At 38.5% G+C, this 22116-nt stretch overlaps 1 protein-coding gene across 1 annotated transcript; it reads right to left on the bottom strand.

Moving 5' to 3' along the window:
- Positions 1-5107: 5107 nt before the first annotated feature.
- Positions 5108-20117, bottom strand: itfg2 (integrin alpha FG-GAP repeat containing 2). The gene is made up of 12 exons (XM_061714404.1): positions 19771-20117; positions 17834-17929; positions 17713-17754; positions 17448-17625; positions 17219-17358; positions 15910-16058; positions 15740-15834; positions 15328-15381; positions 14718-14809; positions 14285-14402; positions 11960-12133; positions 5108-5258 (listed from the first exon to the last, which is right to left on the bottom strand). Exons 1-12 carry the CDS (start codon positions 19864-19866, stop codon positions 5191-5193), a joined length of 1302 nt encoding a protein of 433 aa, XP_061570388.1. The 5' UTR covers positions 19867-20117; the 3' UTR covers positions 5108-5190.
- Between the last annotated feature and the right edge of the window lie 1999 nt (positions 20118-22116).

Below are 22116 nucleotides of genomic sequence, written 5' to 3'. Positions count from 1 at the left end.
GGCTTTTGCAAACTGAACTGACTGGAAACAGGAAACAGATGCTTGCAAAAATCTATGTGTAGCATATCTGATAGTATACGCAGCAACAACAACACACCAGCCTGGCCCCGTTTGACCATTAAAGGCCAAACTCTGGACTCAGACTGAAACTCCTGCACAAGCTTCAGCTGCACTCAACATGTGTTTACGTTTAGATACCGCTGCAGGCTTTATGATTATGTTCACTATCAGCGTTATCCGTAAAATTCCTCATCTATAAGAGGAACCAACTATTTACTGGGGGACATTTCCCTTTTAAGGACATTCAGGGTAAAGGGAAGACCGGAGTCAATCCCAGCTGTCATCAGACGAGTTTAACTTTATGAAAAGAAGCTTAATGTTGCCAATTTTCTAGTTGTGAAAACAAGAGAGAACCAGACATGATATTATCAGTATATTCCTACAAGTATGATTACCTAAGAAATTAACATCTCTGGTAAAAAGAGGTGTAATATTATGGAGTAGTTTCAGACTAATGAAAATGTTCACCAGACGGGACTGAGTCCGTGATTCTCCACCAACTCTCCCGAGAAAGTGAATGAATGAAGGTAAAGTTTAGAATTAAATCTGTAACCGGTCCTGAGGAAGGTATGAAGTGGAGGTTTTGGGTCTTACAGAGCAACAATAACACCAAACACACATCCAAAGGCATACACGAACAATAGAAAAATGTTTTAAACTGACACACAGGAGAGTTCTCACCTAAATCTAATTTAAAATCAAAACTGAAAATCAGATTTCAAAAGATGTAACCAAGAAATCAAAATATTTCTTTTTGAGTTGCACTTTTCTTTCATCTCCATTTTCAAATCCTCTCTCTCAGTTGCACCTTTTCTTTTTGGGGTTGCAGCCCTGTAACAGTCAGACCAGCAGTTGTTGATTTTGGTGTTGAATCTTCAGCGGGGAGGCGGGACATTGGCTACAAATGACTCAGACTCTTACGTAGATGTTGATAGAGGTGAGTTGTTAAAGTTATGACTGATATCAGTGGCGTCAATTCAGTCAAAGCTAAGGTATGGCAAGGTTACGAGTCACAGAACTTAACTAGAGTATCAATCAACACGTCCAGCAAATACTCATCACAGAAGTCTGCTATGTAGCTTATCTGTGTGGTCAAGAAAATTGGAACTTTTTCAAATGCAGTCTCGCTCACACTGCAAAAACTCAAAATCTTACCAGGAATATTTGTCTTATTTCTAGTTAAAATGTCTCATTTTTAATCATTTTTAGTGTCATTACACTTAAAACAAGAGTGATCGCCAGAAAAATAATTTATTTGACCATTTTCACCTGTTTCAAGTAAATGTTCAATTGAAATAAGTAGAAAAATCTGCCAGTGGGACAAGATTTATCTTCTCATTACAAGCAAAAAAAATGTGCTACTTATTTTAAGTGAAAATCTACTTGAAACAGGTGAGTTTTTGAGTCTTGTCTTAAATGTAATGAGATTTTTTTGACTAAAAATTTGACATTTTAACTAGAAATAAGACAAATATTCTTGTTAAGATTTTGAGGTTTTGCAGAGTAATAACTAGTAAAATCGATCATGTTGTTCTGATTTGCATTTGTAGTTATTTTATATGTATTAAATAATAGATTAATCGATACAAATAGACAGAGTAATTCCATAAATGTATTTAAAAAACAAACATTTACATTTTCCCTTGAAGCCAAGGTGTGGCGGCTGCCATACCTTGCCATACCCAATTGACGCCCCTGACTGAAACAGTTTTATCGATGACATTAACAATGTTATCCAGCATGATAAAGAAGGGACAGACATCAACGACTCACCCCGGTGTGCTGGTTCTCTACAACCGCCCCAAGTATGATTTTGGTGCTTTGACGTTGATGTGAGGTTAATCAGCAGCCAACGAGCCACAGATGTCCAACAGTCAAACACTGTGGTAAAAAAAGTAAGTGAACCCACTGGAACCTGCTGGCTTTCTGCTAGGGCTGGGCGATATATCGAGATTTTAATATATATCGATATATTTTCAAACGCGATATGGTACGAGACAATATCGTTTAAATCGATTAAAAAAATGTATTAAAAAAATATGATTTTGATATAGCTTATTTTGTGACAATTTGACTTGAATGTTTTATTTGAGATTTGCACAAATGTTTTGTTATTTGCACAACTGTCAACCTCAGTGGAAAAGTCTGCCTGTTACTGTCTACATTGTATTAATTGCAGTGTATTTTAATTTAATTGTTATGCAGGAAAGGGATATTTGTTTTATTTTATTCAAGAAGCATTTTTATTCTAAATATGCAGGCAGTTTATTTTTATTTCATTTGTTTTATACATTTTGATATTGTGCAGATCTCTGTTAATAAAGGAACCTGTGTGACATTTGGCACGAGGCTTTGTATTAAAACTGACAGTTTTTTTAAGGGTTTGCCTCAGAAAAAAATGAAGCTAACAGAGATGCTATGCTATAATGCTTTGGGGGAAACCCCAATTATGGCACAGAAAAAATATCGATATATATCGAGTATCGCCATTCAGCTAGAAAATATCGAGATATGACTTTTGGTCTTCATCAAAGTCACAACCACAATGTGGTTAAGTGTCTTCAGTGAACAAACCCACTGACAGCTGGAGAAAAGAAGTATGTTCAAGAAGGTCAAGAAGGCACTTTCAGCTGCTCCGGACAACATTCAGGAGGGAGTTTTGACAATTCCTCTTTACTGAAGGACGTCTGCTATAAACGACCCTCTCAGTCTTTCCACGGCATCCGTGTGGGTTCTGACTGGACCACTACAAAAGGAAAGACTTCTGGTCAAGTTCACCTGATGGAAAGCAACACTGATACTTTATTGCAGGATATTTGGGGAAAGTTGACTTAAGCCAGGTGATCCAGCAAGCCCAAAATCACGGCGCTCCCTCCAAAATAAATCCCTTTTTGACGATTGTTTTCAAGTTGGTAAAGCTCTGCACTTTTTGCACCCGACAAGGGTCTAAATATTCTTCCCAGCTGCCTCTGTGGTGTTCACTAACAGACATCCTGCCTGCTCAGTGACTTGTGTCACTCTGAAGAGAGACTTCTCCCAGTTCCACTGATGTTTTCAAGTCTTTAGCCCTGACTTGTGGGTTCCCCATCACCACAGGCTGGATCCTCTGTTGTGTCTTGTTGTCAGCTTGGTAGGGCTGGGGATCGATTCAAATGTCAAGAATCGATTTGATTCCGATTCTTAAGATTCAGAATCGATTATCAAGATTTGATTCGATCAGATTCCGATATTGATTTGGGTTAGTGTTATTAAAACTGTTTTTTGAGCTGTTGCATGAATTATATGACTGTAGTTATGCAAAATATTACTACTAGTATTATATTGAGATTAAACAGCAAGTATTGCAGCTAATGATGCTGTAAGGACCAATCAGCTCCCAGAATGCTGATAGAACTGCTTTCAGAAACATCATGTTGGTCAGAATTACCAAACAGACCCAGGGCAGCAAACAGAGACGGAGGAAATCGGTTTTATTTTTTCCCACATTCCGTTTTTATTTGTTCCATTTTCGGTCTATTTTGGTTTTTAATTTTTGAGCATTTGGTTTTTAGCATTTTTTGCAAATGTAACCCCAAGACAGTATATAAAGTAATGGAATATAGACAATTTATGCAGTTATAACCTAACACTTTAATGTTTTCATACCTTTAAACATATCTAAAGGCAAAAACATGGCATCAGTTATTCTCGTGTCCAACAAAACATTCCTTTTTTGGGGATAAACAAAAAAATTACCAAAAGTTGTAATGTAATGATGAAAAAAAAATTCATAAATAATGATAATAAAAAAAAATATAAAATCGATCTTTAGACATATGAATCGATTTTTAGGAATTAATATGAGAATCGATTTAGAATTGGGAAATCGATTTTTTTAACACAGGCCTACAGCTTGGCCAGATGCCGATATCTAGAGTAGCCACAGTACTGTCTATTTTCATAGACAAGTGGCCCAACCATGGACTGATGGACCCCTAAATACTTTGAGGTTACTTTTATTCTTATATAGATAAACTATGCTTCACGTCATGTCTTCAGATATCTATTTTTTGCAAGGCATGAATCACATAGGCAGATGTTTCTCTTGCAAACTGCTGGCTCCAATTAACTTTCACGCATGTAATTATTCAGTGGCGCTTCCGTTTGACACCATTATTGTGAATGTTTAATGGGCGAGTTCGTAACAAGACGAGATACTACATTTATTTGTGTCTTTCATTGTGACTAAGATGAAGATCAGATCACATTTAAATGCTAATAAACAATACATTTCAAAGGGTTCACAAATGTTTGCCGGTGGAAATATCAAACCCGCTGGATAACAAAAGGTAGCAAAGGTGCATAAAAAGACCAAACAAGCTGATCTGTGAAGGGCTTGCTTGAGCAGTGAGCATGTCTCTAAAGGGCAGAGATGCAGGATAGATGAGCGTCTGCAGCCTCCCGGGACAACTGAGCCGTACCCTCCGCCGCATCTACACAAACACACATCTCATTTATATTGCAGGGGAAAGACAGAGGCAGTCGACTCAGGTGGTTATAGGATCCTCCCAGAGGAACAGTGGGTGATTCCCCCAAATCTTTTCAACTGTCGCGCCCTGCAGGCCCCGTGCCGCTCAGCTGGCAGGCAATATTCATGCGTAGCTCCTATGCCAACTCCATTATGTAACAGGTCTTGTATTATGCAATATCTGCAGGGCTTTACATCTCAGAGAGGATCCAGATAAAGGAAGATTCGGAGCCCGAGGAAAGACGATACTTGGGTTTGATCACAGAGCTCCTTTCAGCAGCTTGTCACCACTGACTGACATAATGCCTCTGCTGAATCCTCCTCGCTCAGATATTCATGCAGTCACCATTAAAAACAGCAGGTTGAACAGTGCAGCAGTTCCCCTGAATCGTGCCAAACGCTTTCGGCCTCCCTGCCTTATTAACCTGAGTGGACAGAATACCAATGACGGAGGGAATGTGTTGGTGGGAGATTACAGCCAGCCTGAGCCTGACACATGTTTCCACAGGGAGCACAAATAACAGGACCAGCAGCGTCGGGGACAGTTAGTGAGGGTTTATTGGTGGACTATTTACATTGAGGCGAAAAATAGAGAAGGCTATGTGTTGATATGAGTCTTCTTGCTACGTCTGGGCGTCCTGGTAGAGAACGTTTGCCACCAGCTCTCTGACTTTAGCCGAATCCTCAGCATCTGTGGAGGAAAAACAGTGTCATTCATTTTTAACCCTAGAAACACAAGGATTCCCGAGAGCTCAGTCCAAAGAGAAATATAGATTGATTATTGTTCAATTTTATCTTTTGTATTGGTTGAAAAAAAAAGGCAGAAAAACAAGAAACTTGAGGTTTGTACTTTACATAATTCAAACCTGCTGAATATATTGTTATGAGTCACATCTGGAAATTATTATTCATGATATAAAAAAAAAAGGTCCACATTTTGTTAAAATATACAGCATAAATATGAATAACCCAGATTTTTAAAATAGTATTTATATGAATTCCTTTTATATATTACCAGCCCTGCATTCTGCCCTCTAAACGCCACTTTTATCCATAGTAACATAAGCGTATGAAAGCTAAAACAAATATATAATAAAGTATTTTGTCAGGAAGATTTTTTTTAAAACAACCATCTGTGCTTATATTTAGAGGAATTGCCTGGAGTGAAACTGACCGTATGTCAGTTATCCGTTGATGGGGATGATTATAAACTCCGGTTAGGGACCAAAATGACATAAACGAAGCGGTTTTGAGTGAGATCTCTCCCCTAGTGACCGTTGACTCTCGCTTGCACATGGAGGTTGCAGTGACCGGAAGGAGACGTCAGCTGAGCTACTCTCTGCACAAACTTTTACTAACTTTCTGCAAAGTAAAAATCACCCTGCTTTGTGTGTAGCGACTGTGTCCACAGTATTCCTTAATTGGAAAGACATTTTCTTAGTCTTGTCAGAGGCTCAAAATATCAATTTATTTTGACACATGGCTAACGTTAATTGCATTTTCTCCCTCAAAACTGCTTGGATTGACATGGTTTTGGGCCCTTACGAAGGTTTCCCCTCCTCGCCGTCTAATAGCAGGTCTGGGGCTGTTTTATCGCAGCTTTGCTGTTTTAAAATAGTATAACCAGTACTCGAGTTGTAAACAAAAATCATTGGGGATGGTGGATTTTATCATATGGGGACAGATAATTTGTGCTGATTACAAATAATATAATATATTACAAATAATAGCACTGACCAAAACACCTGCAGAAATACTGCAGGAATGACATAGCAGCAGTTAAATGCAGCCTTCTGTAAGCTTTAAATATCCACTGGGCTTACATCAAATACATCAAAACACAACAATAAAAAACACTTTTCTGAACTTATCAATATGACTCTGTCCTTCACAGGATAAGTAAAATGGAATAACTGCAAAAACTCAAAATCTTAACAAGAATATTTGTCTTATTTCTAGTTAAAATGTCTCATTTTAGTAAAAAAAAAATCTCATTACATTTAAAACAAGACTGGAAAAAACAACAATTTTCACCTGTTTCAAGTAGATTTTCACTTAAAGTAAGTAGAAAAATCTGCATGTGGAACAAGATTTTTTTGCTTGTAATGAGAAGATAAATCTTGTCCCACTGGCAGATTTTTCTACTTATTTCAGGTGAAAATTTACCTGAAACAGGTGAAAATGGTCAAATAAGTGATTTTTCTGACTCTAAATGTTGAAATATCAGTAAAACCACATTCATTGATGAAATGACATAAGGGATGGAAAGGAGGGATGGCAGTTTTACAGGGGGGATGATTTTGACCGTTTTTATTTAAGGGGGGATGCCATCCCCCCTCATCTCGAGTACTGAGTATAACAGAACACAATCAAGTCAATACAGTTTAGTACGGCATTTCACTGCGCAGGTGATCAAAGAATGTCCATTAATCAACAGATATAGGAACATTTATCTCAGTTAAATCCAATTTAAGACTATAATCAATTTCAAGACAGTGGATACACCCCTGATGAACAGACTGTGTTTACAGGAAAAGTCCAGAGGCAGCTTTTCTTGTGATGTAAACAAACACCACCGGTTGTGTAAAGAGGCTCCAGGGATGGCTGGAACTTGAATTAGTTAGTACGCCAGGCAGCATCTATAATTCTGGCTGAGATCCACATTAGCTTAAAATCCATTTTTCTTTGCACAAAAGAGACTTCACTCAGACTCTCTTTGATGTCCAGTGGGGACAGAACAAGAAAACTGCTTACCTTACTCTGCACTGTCTCTGACTGAACCTTGATATTCTCTCCGGATGAAACAAGCTGCTGATTGAAGTCCACCATCATAAATTTAAAATGACCATGCAGCAGCAGCTGCCCTTTATTCTGTAATCTCCAGGTTGCGATGGAGAACCCAGAAGCTTCTCATCATCACCGGTTGTCTAATGGGCAGTTATTAACGTAGGGAAAGCAGCGGGGAAGAAGCTGAGAGCTGCCGCTGACATTTCCTTCAGGTCAGAGTGAGACGGCTGACATCATTAATGCTGAAAGTGCAACGCACCTTTTATTTTTCCTGTCATTTTTTATTCTCTCCACTTAATGACGGCCATTTGAATCAAAACAATGTTTTACTGAAACAAATATGAAGGCAAATGCACCTATTGCTACTTTACTCTGCTTTAGTGGCTTCTAGGTTTCCCTTTCCAGATGTGCGTCACATGACATCAATGGATTCATCTGTTTCACTCATATCCAGCGTTCCTCCCGGCTTCATTCAGGCCTGGAAGTAACGGAGAGCACTTCGGAGCGTCTAATATCGTCCATTAATGTGGAACTGAGCGCTAAATTAAGGGAGGTAGATTAAAGTACAGTTACAGGTCTCACCCCATCAGCTCAAGTCGCCATAAAAATTCAAACGGACGTGCCAAGTGTGCATAAATTGTATAAAACAGCACTCGTGGACAGAAGCAGCTCAACATAATCACTTTTCCACAACTTTTAACAATCTGGGTTCTATGTGTGACTCTTAACTACACTTCAGTAAGAGTGTTGCCATCGTCACCTTGAAGGAAACATTATTTTTCTAAGCTCACCTCAGGACAAACACTCTCCAGTCCTTCTAGAGTTGCAGTTTTCTCATAGTGATAAGATGTTTTACCAGAAAAATATACAGCATTGCAGTAAAAACAAGGCTCTGGACAGGAGCAGCTGAAAATATCTGCACTGATGTCTGTGTTTATCAATTCCAGACTGGGCCACACACAACTGAATCCGTCTCTCCATCGTTTATATTCTACACACCCGCCAACACTCATGACCTAACGGATCAGTCTAGAGGCTTGTGGTTCTGACTCTCCTCTTTATTGTTGCTTCTCTCTTTAATTTGAGTCGGATCCTGAGAAAAACAACTCAACATCGCTCATCACTGCTAAAACCCTGGAGGAAACGTCTGGACGGCGCTGCTGTTTTATTTAATAAAGCGTTGTGTTGGATTCCTCTGAACAGTTGACCTGAAAGTTCATTTACTGACCGCTCCTGTGAGGTTTGATCATCAAGACGCCTCCAGCAGGTCAGACTGCGGTGAAAAGTATTGTGGATTTGCTCAATAAGAACTACAATAAACTGGCACATTTAATTAATACTTTTGATTGTGGGGAAACAAGAAACAAAGAGTTCAAGGATTGAAGTTTAAAAAAAAACTGGAGTCAACAGGAAGCACCAGCAAGTAGGGCTGTGCGATTAATCAATTTTAAATCTAAATCGGATTTATTAATCAAGACGATGTTAAAAAAAGGAAAATCGGAAAATCGATTTTCCTCTCTCTTTTTCATATAGCTGGAAAAGAAGAAAAGAGCTGTCTGCATTACAGACCGAGCTCGTCTAGTCATCTTTGTTTGGTCAAGAAAATTGTAAATGTTGTCACTTTACTAAACTCAAGGAGGATTTACAGTATCTTTCAATTGCACTTCATTCCCAATAGGGAAATTTAAAGATAAAATATTTGAAACAATTTATTCCATTGTCTTTTTGTAGTTTTACCAAAAAAATCGAAATCGAAAATCGGGTTTTCAGAGAAAAAAAAAAAAAAAAAAAAAATCAGGATTTTATTTTTGTCCAAAATCGCCCAGCCCTACCAGCAGGTAAACAAAAACATGCACTGTAATCCACAATCATGATGCTTCAGCAAGTTCCACTAAGCGCGCTTCTCTTCCTCTCAGAATTGGTTTCCATTTTCTGACATGACGCGCTTGACGGGTTGCTTATCCATGCGGGCCAAAAAGCCCGGCCTCATTTACAATATAAATCACTTTTATCTCCTGCTGTGAAACTATTTTATCCAACAAGTACTGAGCCAGCTGCAAAGATTAATGTTCTACCATGAAGGGCAATTAAGAAAAGGAAATTATTAGTAGCTGCACAAGTGTTTCAGGCTCATGACCTCGTGACAGCTGGGTTTCGCTCCATCCACCCAACGACCCTGAAACTCGTGTCGCCATCGCGTCTTTCAAATAATTAACCAGGCGCTGACTCAAGTCAAACATGGTGTTAGTCATGAGGACGGTGCTGGACAGAAGCAGTCATAGCTGGAGACTCTGCGTTCATTTGAGTGACAGCCTACAAATGTGCCTGCATCTGGACATCTTGAGAAAGAACATCATTTATTTCTCTTCTGACAGCTTCCTTCAGTTGACGTGCGTCTGTTTTTTTTTTTTTACATGAGTTGACTGACTGCTCTCATTTAGAGCCTGGTAAATATAAAACCCACCACCAGCAGCCGATTAGCTCAGCGAGACATAAACACAGCAAACAGGAAATAACAACAACACCACTGGTTTTAAGCTGAATAATCATAAACTGCTAGAATAGTTAAAGAGAGCCATAAGAATTGTAAATAATTCAAAATACTGCGACCCAACGAACCCACTCTTCATTAAACTAAATACCTTAACATTTGTAGATCTAGTTGAGCTAAGGACTTCTCTTATAATGTATAAGGCACACAACAACCTACTTCCTTACTGCATTCAGGAAATGTTTTCACCCAGAGAAAGTCGGTATGAACTCAGGGGAACTTGTATGTTTAAAAAAATAAAGGTAAGGTCAAACTTTAGAAGAAGATGTGTGGAATAGTCTCTGTGATGAGCTAAAAATGTGTAGTTCTATCCGCAAATTCAAAAAAAATGTTTAAACTTAGGGCAATGGATAAATATAAACTATGACCAAGAGCAGCTTCTCCTGTAAATCCTCTCTATCACATGCTTTTGTTGTAATTGATCTCTGTAATACCTTTTATTTTGATTTGTTGTGATGTATTGTAAAAAATGTTAGGCATCATATAAGCTATGGCTTCAGTACACCTTTTTTGGTTCATATATTTATATATCCAGCTTTACTGGGGTGCATGTTTTGATGTTTTGATTCACTAATGGACCAAATAAAACTAACTAACTAACTAACTAACTGTGCATATGTTGACATGATCCTGCCATTCATTTACAGAGCAGCAACTATACACTTAAGTTGATTTACATAGGCCACGCAATGCTTTTTTGTGCGTTTTCCCTTTTATTCAGAGAGTCCACATCAATAAGAGTTGCTAAGGACTCTGTTCCTGAACAGCCTGAAACATTTCTTTGAAGCTGAGCCCTCTTTGTGTTCGCGTTGTCGCTATATTTGTAGAATGTGTCCAGAATTTCAGAGCAAGCATTATGAATGAATGAGAGAAAAGGAGTTTGCAGAGCAAAGCATTTCAGCGTGATACTGAATCAGCTAGAAAAGAAAAAGGAAAAAAGGCTGACAGCATTTTGAAGGAGCTGACACCGTGTTGCACGCCAGAAACACATGAGCAAATATTTTCCAGCGCCTCTGAATTTCTCCAGTCAGTTGTGTGAAACCTTCAGTAACGTCCAGGTCGCATCGCCACAGACGAGGTTCACGCGCCGAGCAGCTGCGATTCGCGGCGTATCCCACCAGGCCGCCGTGCGTTTTTGTTGTCGTGTGACATGATGATCGTCAGCAGTAAGAGGACGCTGTTTTTAGCGAACACGCATCACTTCAGCACCATCGCTCATCACGTCAAGTCAGCACCATATCAAGCTGGTCGTGGATCAACGTCAGTAAAAAAAATAAAGATACGCTGCGATAATTCACACTTTGGCAGCAATATTAGTAAAAACATTAGATATTTATAAATGAAGGTGCACCTGCTACCTCAAGAAATCCCAAATGAGATCAAGGATATGATGTCCTCCAAGAGCTATAGTTACATCCAGGAACTAGCACTTCCTCCCAGCTGTGATTGAGAGTGTTGTTCCTCACCTTAAAGCATGCATTTGGTCCAATAAGTGTCACCTTTTATGGACTAGGTCAAATAAAATTTACTGCTGTAGTAAAATCCTACAACAAACAGTATTTTGATGTGATCTTGAAAAGACTTTATGGGCACTGAGACACACTTAAATACAGAAGAATAAAGTTTAATCATGAGAAAAACGCGTCATTGCAGCTCATCGGTGGCTTAGTTGCTATTTTCCGCTTAGTAATTTGTCATTGTATCGTATGTCAAAGACAGATAACAGATGATATCGATCCTCTTATCTAACTCTCTGCTAAAAAGCAAATTAGCACATTTCCCAGAATGCCAAACTACTCCTTGAATGAGAAGCGTGTAGACAGGAATCTCTCCTGCAATCAGGATCCTGTCAGAAGTGAAGTCTGACCAGCAGGAATCATTTCTCCCTGCTTCTTAGCATTCAGACGAGAATCTGACTGTTGCACAAGGACGGGTGTTGACTACAAACAACTCCAGCTGGTCTCCAGTTTAGTTACAACCATCTCAGAGTCGATGCTCCAGCCTGTGATGGATCAGCGTCCTTATGACGGAGTGTGAGCTGTCTGAGTACTCACCGACTCCCAGAGCCTTCAGCTGGCTTTTAAACTCCGGTCTCTCCTCCAGCACTCGGAGCAGGTTGGTGGACTCCATCCGCTCCAGCTCCACCTTCCAGTAGATGTAGATCTTCTGACTGAAGCTGACATACACCAGGCAGGGGCTGTTCTTTCCCTCCTTGCATGTGTACTGACCTGCAACCACACACGAAGGAAACGTCTCACACACGCTTTCCAAGCAGGAACTGGGATTATTACATTAATTAAAATGAAAACATTAGAACCCCCCCCCCGGCATCCACAAAAACAGCAAGAAAGCAAGTTTGATTAATTTTAAAGAGCGCATAGAGCCCCACTTAAATGCTTTATATTCTGAAGGACCGAGGAAACCAACGTGGGTGGACTCAGGCAGCTCAAACAAAGTCTCTTTTCTACTTCATTTACTACTGCACATGTCATATTAGCTCCTAGATAAATTGTGGCTTGTTTAAACACTGCAGTAAGACTAAAGACCACAGCCTGAACGCAAACACAGGAACAGACCGAAGCTCAATGCTGCCACCTAGTGGTGCAGGTCCGCTTCTCCTGAATAATCCAGAACATCTGAGCCAAAATCAACCACAACCTTGGGCAAAGCAATAAATGAATAAATCTGATGGTAATTTTAAAACTATGTATAACCACAACTCAAAATGCTACAGGGATTTTTGGTTGCTTTTTCAAATTAACTTTTTTATTAAATCCAATACTTTGCAAACAAAGTTAAAACCACCATCATTAATAGGTTTGCCAATCGGATGTCATGGAAACAGGTAATGAGTTTTCATATATGAGTGGATACAAGTAAACATCGGCTTATTAAGACAGCCAGCACCTACAGGGCAACATTTCCAGCGTCTGGAACTGGGTTTCAGAGTTTGTGGTTAATACCTTTCATCATCAAAATCAAAGTCTGCAGGGAAATATCGAACTGCAAGGCTTCAGGTTGCAATTGGAAAACTTTTTACAAAAACAACAGCCCTATGGATGTTATGACGGAAAATCTGCAGAGATTTAATTGTTACGATGGACAATAAAGAGTTTTAGCACCAATACAGTAATGAGAGTAAATACAGGAATGTTTTGAAAGGGAGAGGTGTGACAGCTTCATGAAAGAGTGTATACATGTCCGTTTTTCTTTTCTTCCACTGACATGATGTGCAAAGTACTGCGATGTAAAAAGAAGCTCTATATTTTTCACCAACTAGTCCCCAACTGCGTCTGTTGATATTGTTGTGAAAGTGCTCTTTTGTTGACAGATAATCAGGTACTGAAGTTGGGTCTTTTCCATTAGAGCGCCAGTTCTTTGGAACACTGAAAACTGAATTCAGGCCCTTGCGTCATTAAAATCCCTCCTTAATATATTCTGTCTTTGCGAAAAATGTCTTTTATATTCAGACATTTTTATTAAGCAACTCACTTTATTCCTTTAAAAAAAAAAAAAAAAGAAGCAAATCATCATCATCATCATTACAGCGAGAGTGGCTCCATTAGTGCAAAAATGGCCCTGTACAAACAAAAATTTATGTTTTTGATTTCGTTTTATCCACATATTATCGGCAGGTCTCAGAGTGTTTAAAAAAAAAAAAAAAAAAAAGTAAAACACCAAACCCGAAAGCCAGGTGTTGGTGAGTGCTAGCAGGTGAAAAGGCCTTTATCAGACAGCATGCAGCGTTATACATCACCATGGCAACCACAACACACACACATAGCTGATGAACATTTAGTAATCAGCTGTTTAACACTTTGGCTGAAGTAGCATCGTACGCAGCATGCAAGAAGTACTGGGATGGTTTTCTATTCATGGAAACATTTTTGCCATGCTGCTGACTGGTCTGTCACAAATTATATCCCACAATGCAATGTGCAACTGCAGTGAGAGCCAGCTTCCATTTGTGCTATAAAATAATAATAATTGCTGCATAAGTGTGCAGTATATACTGTTTAGTACTTCGTGATTGCAGAATGTAATTCTTAAAAAATAAATCTGTTTTAAATACCTTTGTAGCCCTTGGCCTTAGCCCCGCCCCTTTACCACATCAACATGCTAAATGTACTGGTAGGGCTGAGGGGTAAAACTTAAGAAACTAACTTCCCATCATCATATTAATGCTTCACCCTTTAAACATCAACCCTTATTATCGTTTTTAATGCCATCCTTTCTCTTTCTTGTTAGTCATCTCCAACCTTTGAGCATAAACATACTTCCACATCTTAAAGGGTGACAGAAGAACAATCAAGCAGGAAAGAAAAGGCAAAGTAATTAAGCTTTTGAGATGATTTAAAAGAAAGCATGTGACTTCTCACCGGCACAGAAGGCATTGACGTTCTCCTCAAACTGGAACCGCACCACAGTTCGATTGTGGTCTATGATGTAGGTTTGACCGTCCCAGGCGCACGCCACCACCTCCTCCCTGCCGTCACCCTGGAAACAAACACACACAAAGACATTCCCCTTTAACAGGTGCATGCACATGATGCTCAATCAATACATTAATAACTAAGCTAATCATTTCAATAAGAAAAAACACCTTTCTTGAATTGCGCAGTGAGATGATTTTAGCTTTTAAGCATTAAAAATATTCACAGCGGCAAAAAATATGGGTTTATTTATACAAATTTCACCATTTATTATTTCTTTATTCTATTTCTCCACCCTTAAAAAAGGTCCATGTGTCTTTTTTTCAGAAAACCTTACACCATGTGAAAAGGAGTGATTAAAACAGAGATCCAGACTCACGGTGACGTCGAGCTTCTGCAGGGCAAAGAGCTGATGATCCACCTGCACCGACCACAGGAGCTGCTCCGAGCTGTCCATCAGCTTCAGGGTTCCTGCACCATGCAAGGCCAGAGAACGGCACAGAAACACGTGAAAACTTAACTTTAGAATCATCCCAAATGTGCTCACTAGAAAGTTTATACATCTTCAGAAGACAGTCGTTTTGTTTCTCGTTTAGTTTTTGTGTCCGTGTATGTTTAACAAGTTTAGATTCAAAGTCAATTCAAGAAAAATCTACTTTTTAAGCCTTCCTTAAAAGCAATACATGGAAACCCAGTCAGTAATCACTCCGCTTTCTGCTTCTAAATCTATTCTAGCGCTTCAAGGCATCAAGAAGAGACAGACTGATAGAAATCCCTCTGGATCGTCTCTCCTCTCTCAGAGCAGAGCCAGTTATCTGCTGCTGGCAGGAGGATTTCTTTTATTGGCATTCAGTGCGCATCTTCTGGGATTTGCCAGTCCAGTAGTTGTCCAATATACTTCATAATTACTACTCCAAAAATAGTAATATCACATTATTTTCTTAGTCAGTTTATAGAAAAAAAAAGAAAGGAAAAAAATCCTGACCTACCATCTAAAGTGCAGAGTGCAAACAGTCCACATGTAGCGGATTCCTCTTTCGATCCTGATGAAACACAACATGTATTAAAGCTTCTGATAAAACATTTTGCAGGGTTTTAAGAGTATTTAACATCAAAACAGGATGCATTTTGATTGACAGCGAGCAAGTCAGAGTACACATTTCTAACATATGGATTCTTCTTAGTTTATTTAATCAATCATGACATGAAAGTGGCAGAATCTGACAAGAATATAAATCGATCATAACAAAACATTTTGACAAATTGTTTGAAGTTGCTTTTCAAAAACCCACGACAACAACTAAAACTGTGAACTATTTTTCTGATGATGCATGTGTCACCCAAGTATAGATGATGTTAAAATAAAAACAATCAGCTGGAAGAGTGTCTGGACTGGCGTACCTTTGCTTATGTTGCCAATGAGATGTGTGGAAACCTTCTTGTTGTGTATCCTCCCGGTGGTCAGGTGAGGAACTACGTCTCTGGAAGGACCCTCGCTGTGAGGAAAGGCATCAGCATGAGGTTTCTGTGGCCAACATTTCAAATCAATACAGAAATATGACGGGGGTTACCTCCCCGGCGTGGCGGGGCCGTCCTCCTCAGATTCAATGGAGTCCTGTTGTGTCCAGGTGCAGAGCAGGATGGCGTAGCCGCAGCCTGGCTGGGACACCATGAGCTCCGGTAGACCCTCTGGACCCGGGTTCACAGACAGACTGTCCACCTACAAACATTTGCTGGGTTTTAAATCCAGTGAAGGGGAGGGGCAGTTCGCTATTCTGTCATATTAGAGGCTTTTTCTGGCTGTCCAAGCAGAGAAGGACTAAATACATGTGATGAAGCTTCATCCCTCATAAAAACTATGTGCTTTTTGAATGTTGCTGCTCACTAATTACCGCATCGATACTTGGAGAAACTTGAAGTCAATATTCAACCTGATGACGCAATTTACCTGTTACAGGAAACTGCCCTATAATCAAACAAACCTTCAGATAAAAAAAAAGGTGTTTATTGCAGTGATTCCATCCATCAGTGCAAAGACATTGACAAGTTGGGATATAGTAAAATCAAAACTACCAAATACTGAATCATTTTAATTATTTTATCCCTTCATGTCAATTAGAGTACAAAATATTAAAAAGGCAGAAAAAATCCTCAGAAGATTAGTTATTTTCCATATGACACATGTTTGGGGGCTGGAGATTTTTTTTTTCTTTATAAGATCACTCTTAAATATACCAAAGATAAGTAACAGTAAGGATAAGTATGTTGGGAACGTGGTGCTCTCTCATTGTAGAGTAAAAATGACAATGTTGACTATTTTTTCCCTCAAGACAAAGCAGAAGCAGAATTACAGAATGAATTATTATATCAGGTAAATAAAGTGGTTTCAATGGGATATTTTTGTCCTCTTACTTTTAAATCTGACACTGGAAAAAACAACAACAATGCATTAAAATCAATGTTGTAACTAAACCTTAGCATATTTAAGACTGAGCTTAAAAATAGATGAATTAAAAACATTCCCAGCTCCCCAACATGCATTATATGGAAAATAACTCATTTGGGTTGTTTTTTTCCTTCATAAAAGAAAGTGACATTATGTGATCAAATTTAAAAGGTTAAAATAATTCAATATTTTTGTAGTTTTGATGATGAAAGAAGTTAACTGAAAGATCTGAGCAAAAAAAAAGTAGAAAAAGAAAAAATCTATAATGTTCTTATAGCAGTTTCTGGTAGAGGACTATTGTATCCCTGTAATTACCCAAAAGGGTAGTAAACTGGAGTGACCCAGAAGGGTTGAGAGCATGTTTCATTGCATTTATTGCATATTGCATTGCACAACATTAGTAGGTTTCATGTTAACTCTGCCACCACGCGTACCTGCCCCTCCAGAAGCCATTTCTTCAGCAGAACCAGCTGACCAGAACCCCCATCTGAACCGTCAGATGGCTCCTCCCAACGGAAAGCTCGCACCACTCGGTCGGTGTACCCCACCACCAGCTCACAGCGCCCATCTCCGTCTGCACACATCCACACACTACAGTCAAAATCAAAAACGGGATATAAACTATCACAATCAGAGCAGTAGGAAGAGAAGCTTGGGTTCTACCGATATCACTTATGAGGATGACTTTGGTGTTAGCAGGAATATGTTGCGTGAAGAAGGGTCTCTGGTCATCAGATGACAGGAATTCATGCTGGCTGGAGGAATCAGATTTACTCCCGCTGGCGGCCGTCAGGTCAAAGAGATGGAACCAGCCTTCTGCACCCACAGCAACCACAAGGTTCTGACAGACACAGAAAAAAAACCCCCGCTATAACTTATCTTCTGAACCTTCACGTCATTTGAGCTGCTTCTCAATTTCTCTCCTCACCTTTCCTTTGTTGCACACATCTCCAACTGCAACACACGTCAGCTGGAAAAAACACAACATGTTACAAATGGAAGGGATCAAATTCCCTCAGAAATCTGTCTGTCTCTGGTTGTGTACCGACCATGCCCACGCAGGTTCTGGTGATCCAGGGTTTGGAGTCATCATTCTTGTAAACAAGCAGCTTCCCACTGGTGTCTCCTACAATCAGCTCGTTCAGCTGCCCGGGATTGAGACGGATGACACTTTAACTGTACTACCGATCAATAAATAGTTAATTACTGAGGCAAATATTCACACTTTTTAATAGCTTTTTGACAATAACTGCAGCACTATATGTATAGTAATATGACAGTTAAGAGATAAGAACTACCTATACGAGAGATGTATGGTATTGTATGGTTTACAGGATTCAAGAGTGACCCTACCCTCAACATCATATATATATATATATATATATATATATATATATATATATATATATATATATATATATATATATATATATATACACACACACACATACATACATATAAATAACATATTCACATGATGCATACATTTATTCTTTCTATGAGCTCTGATGATAACTAACAGGGGAATCTCATCATGACCTCAGGTAGGGTTGCCAACCGCCCCGTGAAAAACGGAATCGTCCCGTATTTATAAACTAAAGTACGCGTCCCGTATGGAGCTGAAAAGGGACGAGAGTCAAAAAATAGTCATAAAATGCCAATGGAAAATGGCATTGAGCTGTTGAGTTCATAAGTAATTTTTTTTTCTGTTTTACTTCAACTGTAGCCTACAGTCTTGGCCTTTGAGGCACAAATATGTTTTCTACAGACATTCTGTTTGCACTTTTGTTATTGCACTATTACAGAAAGGATGTTCTGCTTTCTTTCTATTGTTTTATATGAATGTATACAATTTTAAGTTAAGCAAGACAGGTTTCTGTTTAAGAAAGATACTTATTTTATTCAGTTCATTTTTTTTATTTTGTATTAAAGTGAATTGCTGGATAATAATTTGTTTTCCATGTGTTTATGGCATTCAAATATATGCATCTAATTCAATTCAGGTTCGAGTCAAATAGTTAAAAAATTGTTTCACTCAAAAAAAAAAAATCACCATGCAAGGAAGGGTGAAGGCAATCGGGGTTGGCCGGCCCTGCCGATGAGGTGTCCCTTATTTATTTTACAGGGAGTTGGCATCCCTAACCTCAGGTGATAACTAACAGGTGAATCTCATTGTGACCTCAGGTGATAACTAGCAGGTGAACAGAGGTGGGTAGTAACGAGTTACATTTACTCCGTTACATTTACTTGAGTAAGTTTTGGGACATTTTGTACTTTTAGGAGTAGTTTTGAATCACTATACTTTTTACTTTTACTTGAGTAGATTTGTGAAGGAGAAACTGTTACTCTTACTCCGCTACATTAGGCTACATTGAGCTAGTTAATTTTCTTTTATCCCTTTTATCCACGTACGCGTCAATCTCATGACATTTCTGGGTGATTCTTTGGGAAAAATGTTTGTTTTTGCATGTTTTGTCACATTTACACAGACTCAAACACACACAGAGTTTATATGAGTTCATTAAGTAAAAAAGAAAAGTACAAAGGCTTGAAATTTTGTGCTACTTGTGCTTAATTTATTTTTTTATTCTGTTTTTTATTATTTATTAAGTACTTGAATTTACTTTAAGATTATTTTAATTTAAGCTATTTTTTTATTATTTTTAATTTATTTTATTATTGATTTAATTTGCTTGAAGATGATTATTTTGTACTTTTGTCTGTTTGAATGGTTACGTTAAAAAATAATAAAAATAATAAATCAGACATTACTCAACAGTTACTCAGTACTTGAGTAGTTTTTTTCACCAAGTACTTTTTTACTTTTACTCAAGTAATTATTTGGATGACTACGTTTTACTTCTACTTGAGTCATATTATTCTGAAGTAACAGTACTTTTACTTGAGTACAATTTTTGGCTACTCTACCCAGCTCTGCAGGTGAATTTCATCATGACAGGTGATAACTAACAGGTGAGTCTCTTACCGAGTCGTTGTCCGCGTCTCCCAAACAGATGGCGTGAGGAAACATGGTCCCCGTGAAGTCCAAGCTCACCCTGTGGACAAAGTTCAACGACCGCATATCTGCGGGTTTGACTGTATTTCCAGTATTTCCAATTTATTACATATGAGTCTGGACCAGCTAAGCTACCGTTATCTCTCCGAGGCACAGGGAGTAAAATTAAACATTATAAATGGTAGAAGTCTGGTCGACGAAAGGGTTTTTTTCTTTTAAAACTGCTTTTCATAAACTTTCAAATTAAATAAAAAGCCTGGAGTAAGAAATTTCACATCTAAATAAGCTCAGTTGGTCTCACGCCTGTCACTAATAAACAAAACCATGTGACCTAAAAAGTACGGAAGCTCGGGTTAGACAACAATGTAAACGCGAAAGCATGAAATCAGACGCATTGAGGGAGTGGGTCCGGGGATTAAAGTATAATTCGTTTTTTCATTAAAACCAAAAACGAAAAAACGGAAACAGCGCACCCATTTTCGTTTTTTCCTTTTAAATTCAAAACGGAAAAACGGTTTCTGAAAAAACCAAAAAACCAAACAACCAAATCAAATAACGGCCGAAATTTGGTTTTTGTAAATTCCTTTTTTCATTTTTGTATGAATATGAAGGCGGACAGACCGGAAGCGGAAGTACAGTGTAATGCCGTCAAAATAATACAAACTTATTTTCGTACATATTATATTTATAATATCTTAGTATACAGTCTTGTATGGCTTTATACACTTAACCTGTGAGCATGATACTGTTGCTTAGTTGTTTTATGATGTTTGCATAGTTTTAAATTGTTTAATGGTCGCTGCCACAGTTTTCTCCGTTGTCATGGCGACCACAGCGGCGGCCGCCGGTGTTCTGACAAATTATCCTACCCGGTGAATGTCCTACTTTGCGTCAATGCGCATGCGCACCAGTCAACAGCGTCGACTTGAAACAACACGGAATCGTCCTGCAGCTGTTTAAGAAGAAAACTGTGAAAACGGTAAGAATTTAGTGCTTCCTGCAACCAAATTGTAGTTTTCCATGTTTGCGTGCTAATTTAATGTTTCCTACAACCAAATTCCAACTTTCTTGTAGTTTTTCATGTTTGCGTGCGTGTCGACCAGCCTTTTGCATGACTTTTGTTAATTGAATATAAACTACCGTGTTGCAACGCCCTATAAGCAGTACTCGAGTTGTAAAAAAAATCAGGGGGGATGGTGGATTTTATCATATGGGGACAGATAATTTGTGCTGATTACAAATAATATAATATATTACAAATAATAGCAGTGACCAAAACACCTGCAGAAATACTGCAGGAATGACATAGCAGCAGTTAAATGCAGCCTTCTGTAAGCTTTAAATATCCACTGGGCTTACATCAAATACATCAAAACACAACAATAAAAAACACTTTTCTGAACTTATCAATATGACTCTGTCCTTCACAGGATAAGTAAAATGGATCACTGCAAAAACTCAAAATCTTAACAAGAATATTTGTCTTATTTCTAGTTCAAATGTCTCATTTTAGTAAAAAAAATCTCATTACACTTAAAACAAGACTCATCACTGGAAAAAACAACAATTTTCAGATTTCAGATTTTCACTTGAAATAAGAAGAAAAATCTGCCAGTGGAACAAGATTTTTTTGCTTGTAATAAGAAGATAAATCTTGTCCCACTGGCAGACTTTTCTACTTATTTCAAGTGAAAATTTACTTGAAACAGGTGAAAATTGTCAAATAAGTTATTTTTCTGGTGATGACTCTAAATGTTGAAATAGCAGTAAAACCACATTCATTGATTAAATGACATAAATGGGATGGAAAGGGGGGGTGGCAGTATTACAGGGGGGATGATTTGGACCGTTTTTATTTCAGGGGGGATGCCATCCCCCCTCACCCCCCCTCATCCCCCCTCAACTCGAGTACTGCCTATAAGAGATGTAAATATGAGTAAATAGTAGGGTGGGGTGTAGTGCAAAAATAATAATAGTAATAACAATGGTAATGATAATAATAGTGTTGGAGTTCCAACCTGTGCTGCTGTGCTACGGAAGGTGATGTACAAATGTATATGTAGAGTATCTAACTCTATAAACAGCATCATCACCTGCTTAACAAATCCTGCACTCAGCTCAGTCAGGTTCACATCCACGTTGTGGAACCACTGGCGGTCATGTCCATACACTTGTGCCTGACACTGTCGTTTTGTTGTGTCACTGTTGTTTTTTTAGTCTTTTGTTGTTGTCTTTTATATTATAGGTTGTTGTCTTTTATATCGTGTATTTTATATGTATAATGTTTTTTAATGGTACTATGGACCTCTTCTTAAG

Source organism: Cololabis saira, chromosome 23, assembly GCF_033807715.1.
Source record: "Cololabis saira isolate AMF1-May2022 chromosome 23, fColSai1.1, whole genome shotgun sequence".
NCBI classification, from domain to species: Eukaryota; Metazoa; Chordata; class Actinopteri; order Beloniformes; family Belonidae; genus Cololabis; species Cololabis saira.
This window is presented reverse-complemented; position numbering and strand designations above follow the sequence as displayed.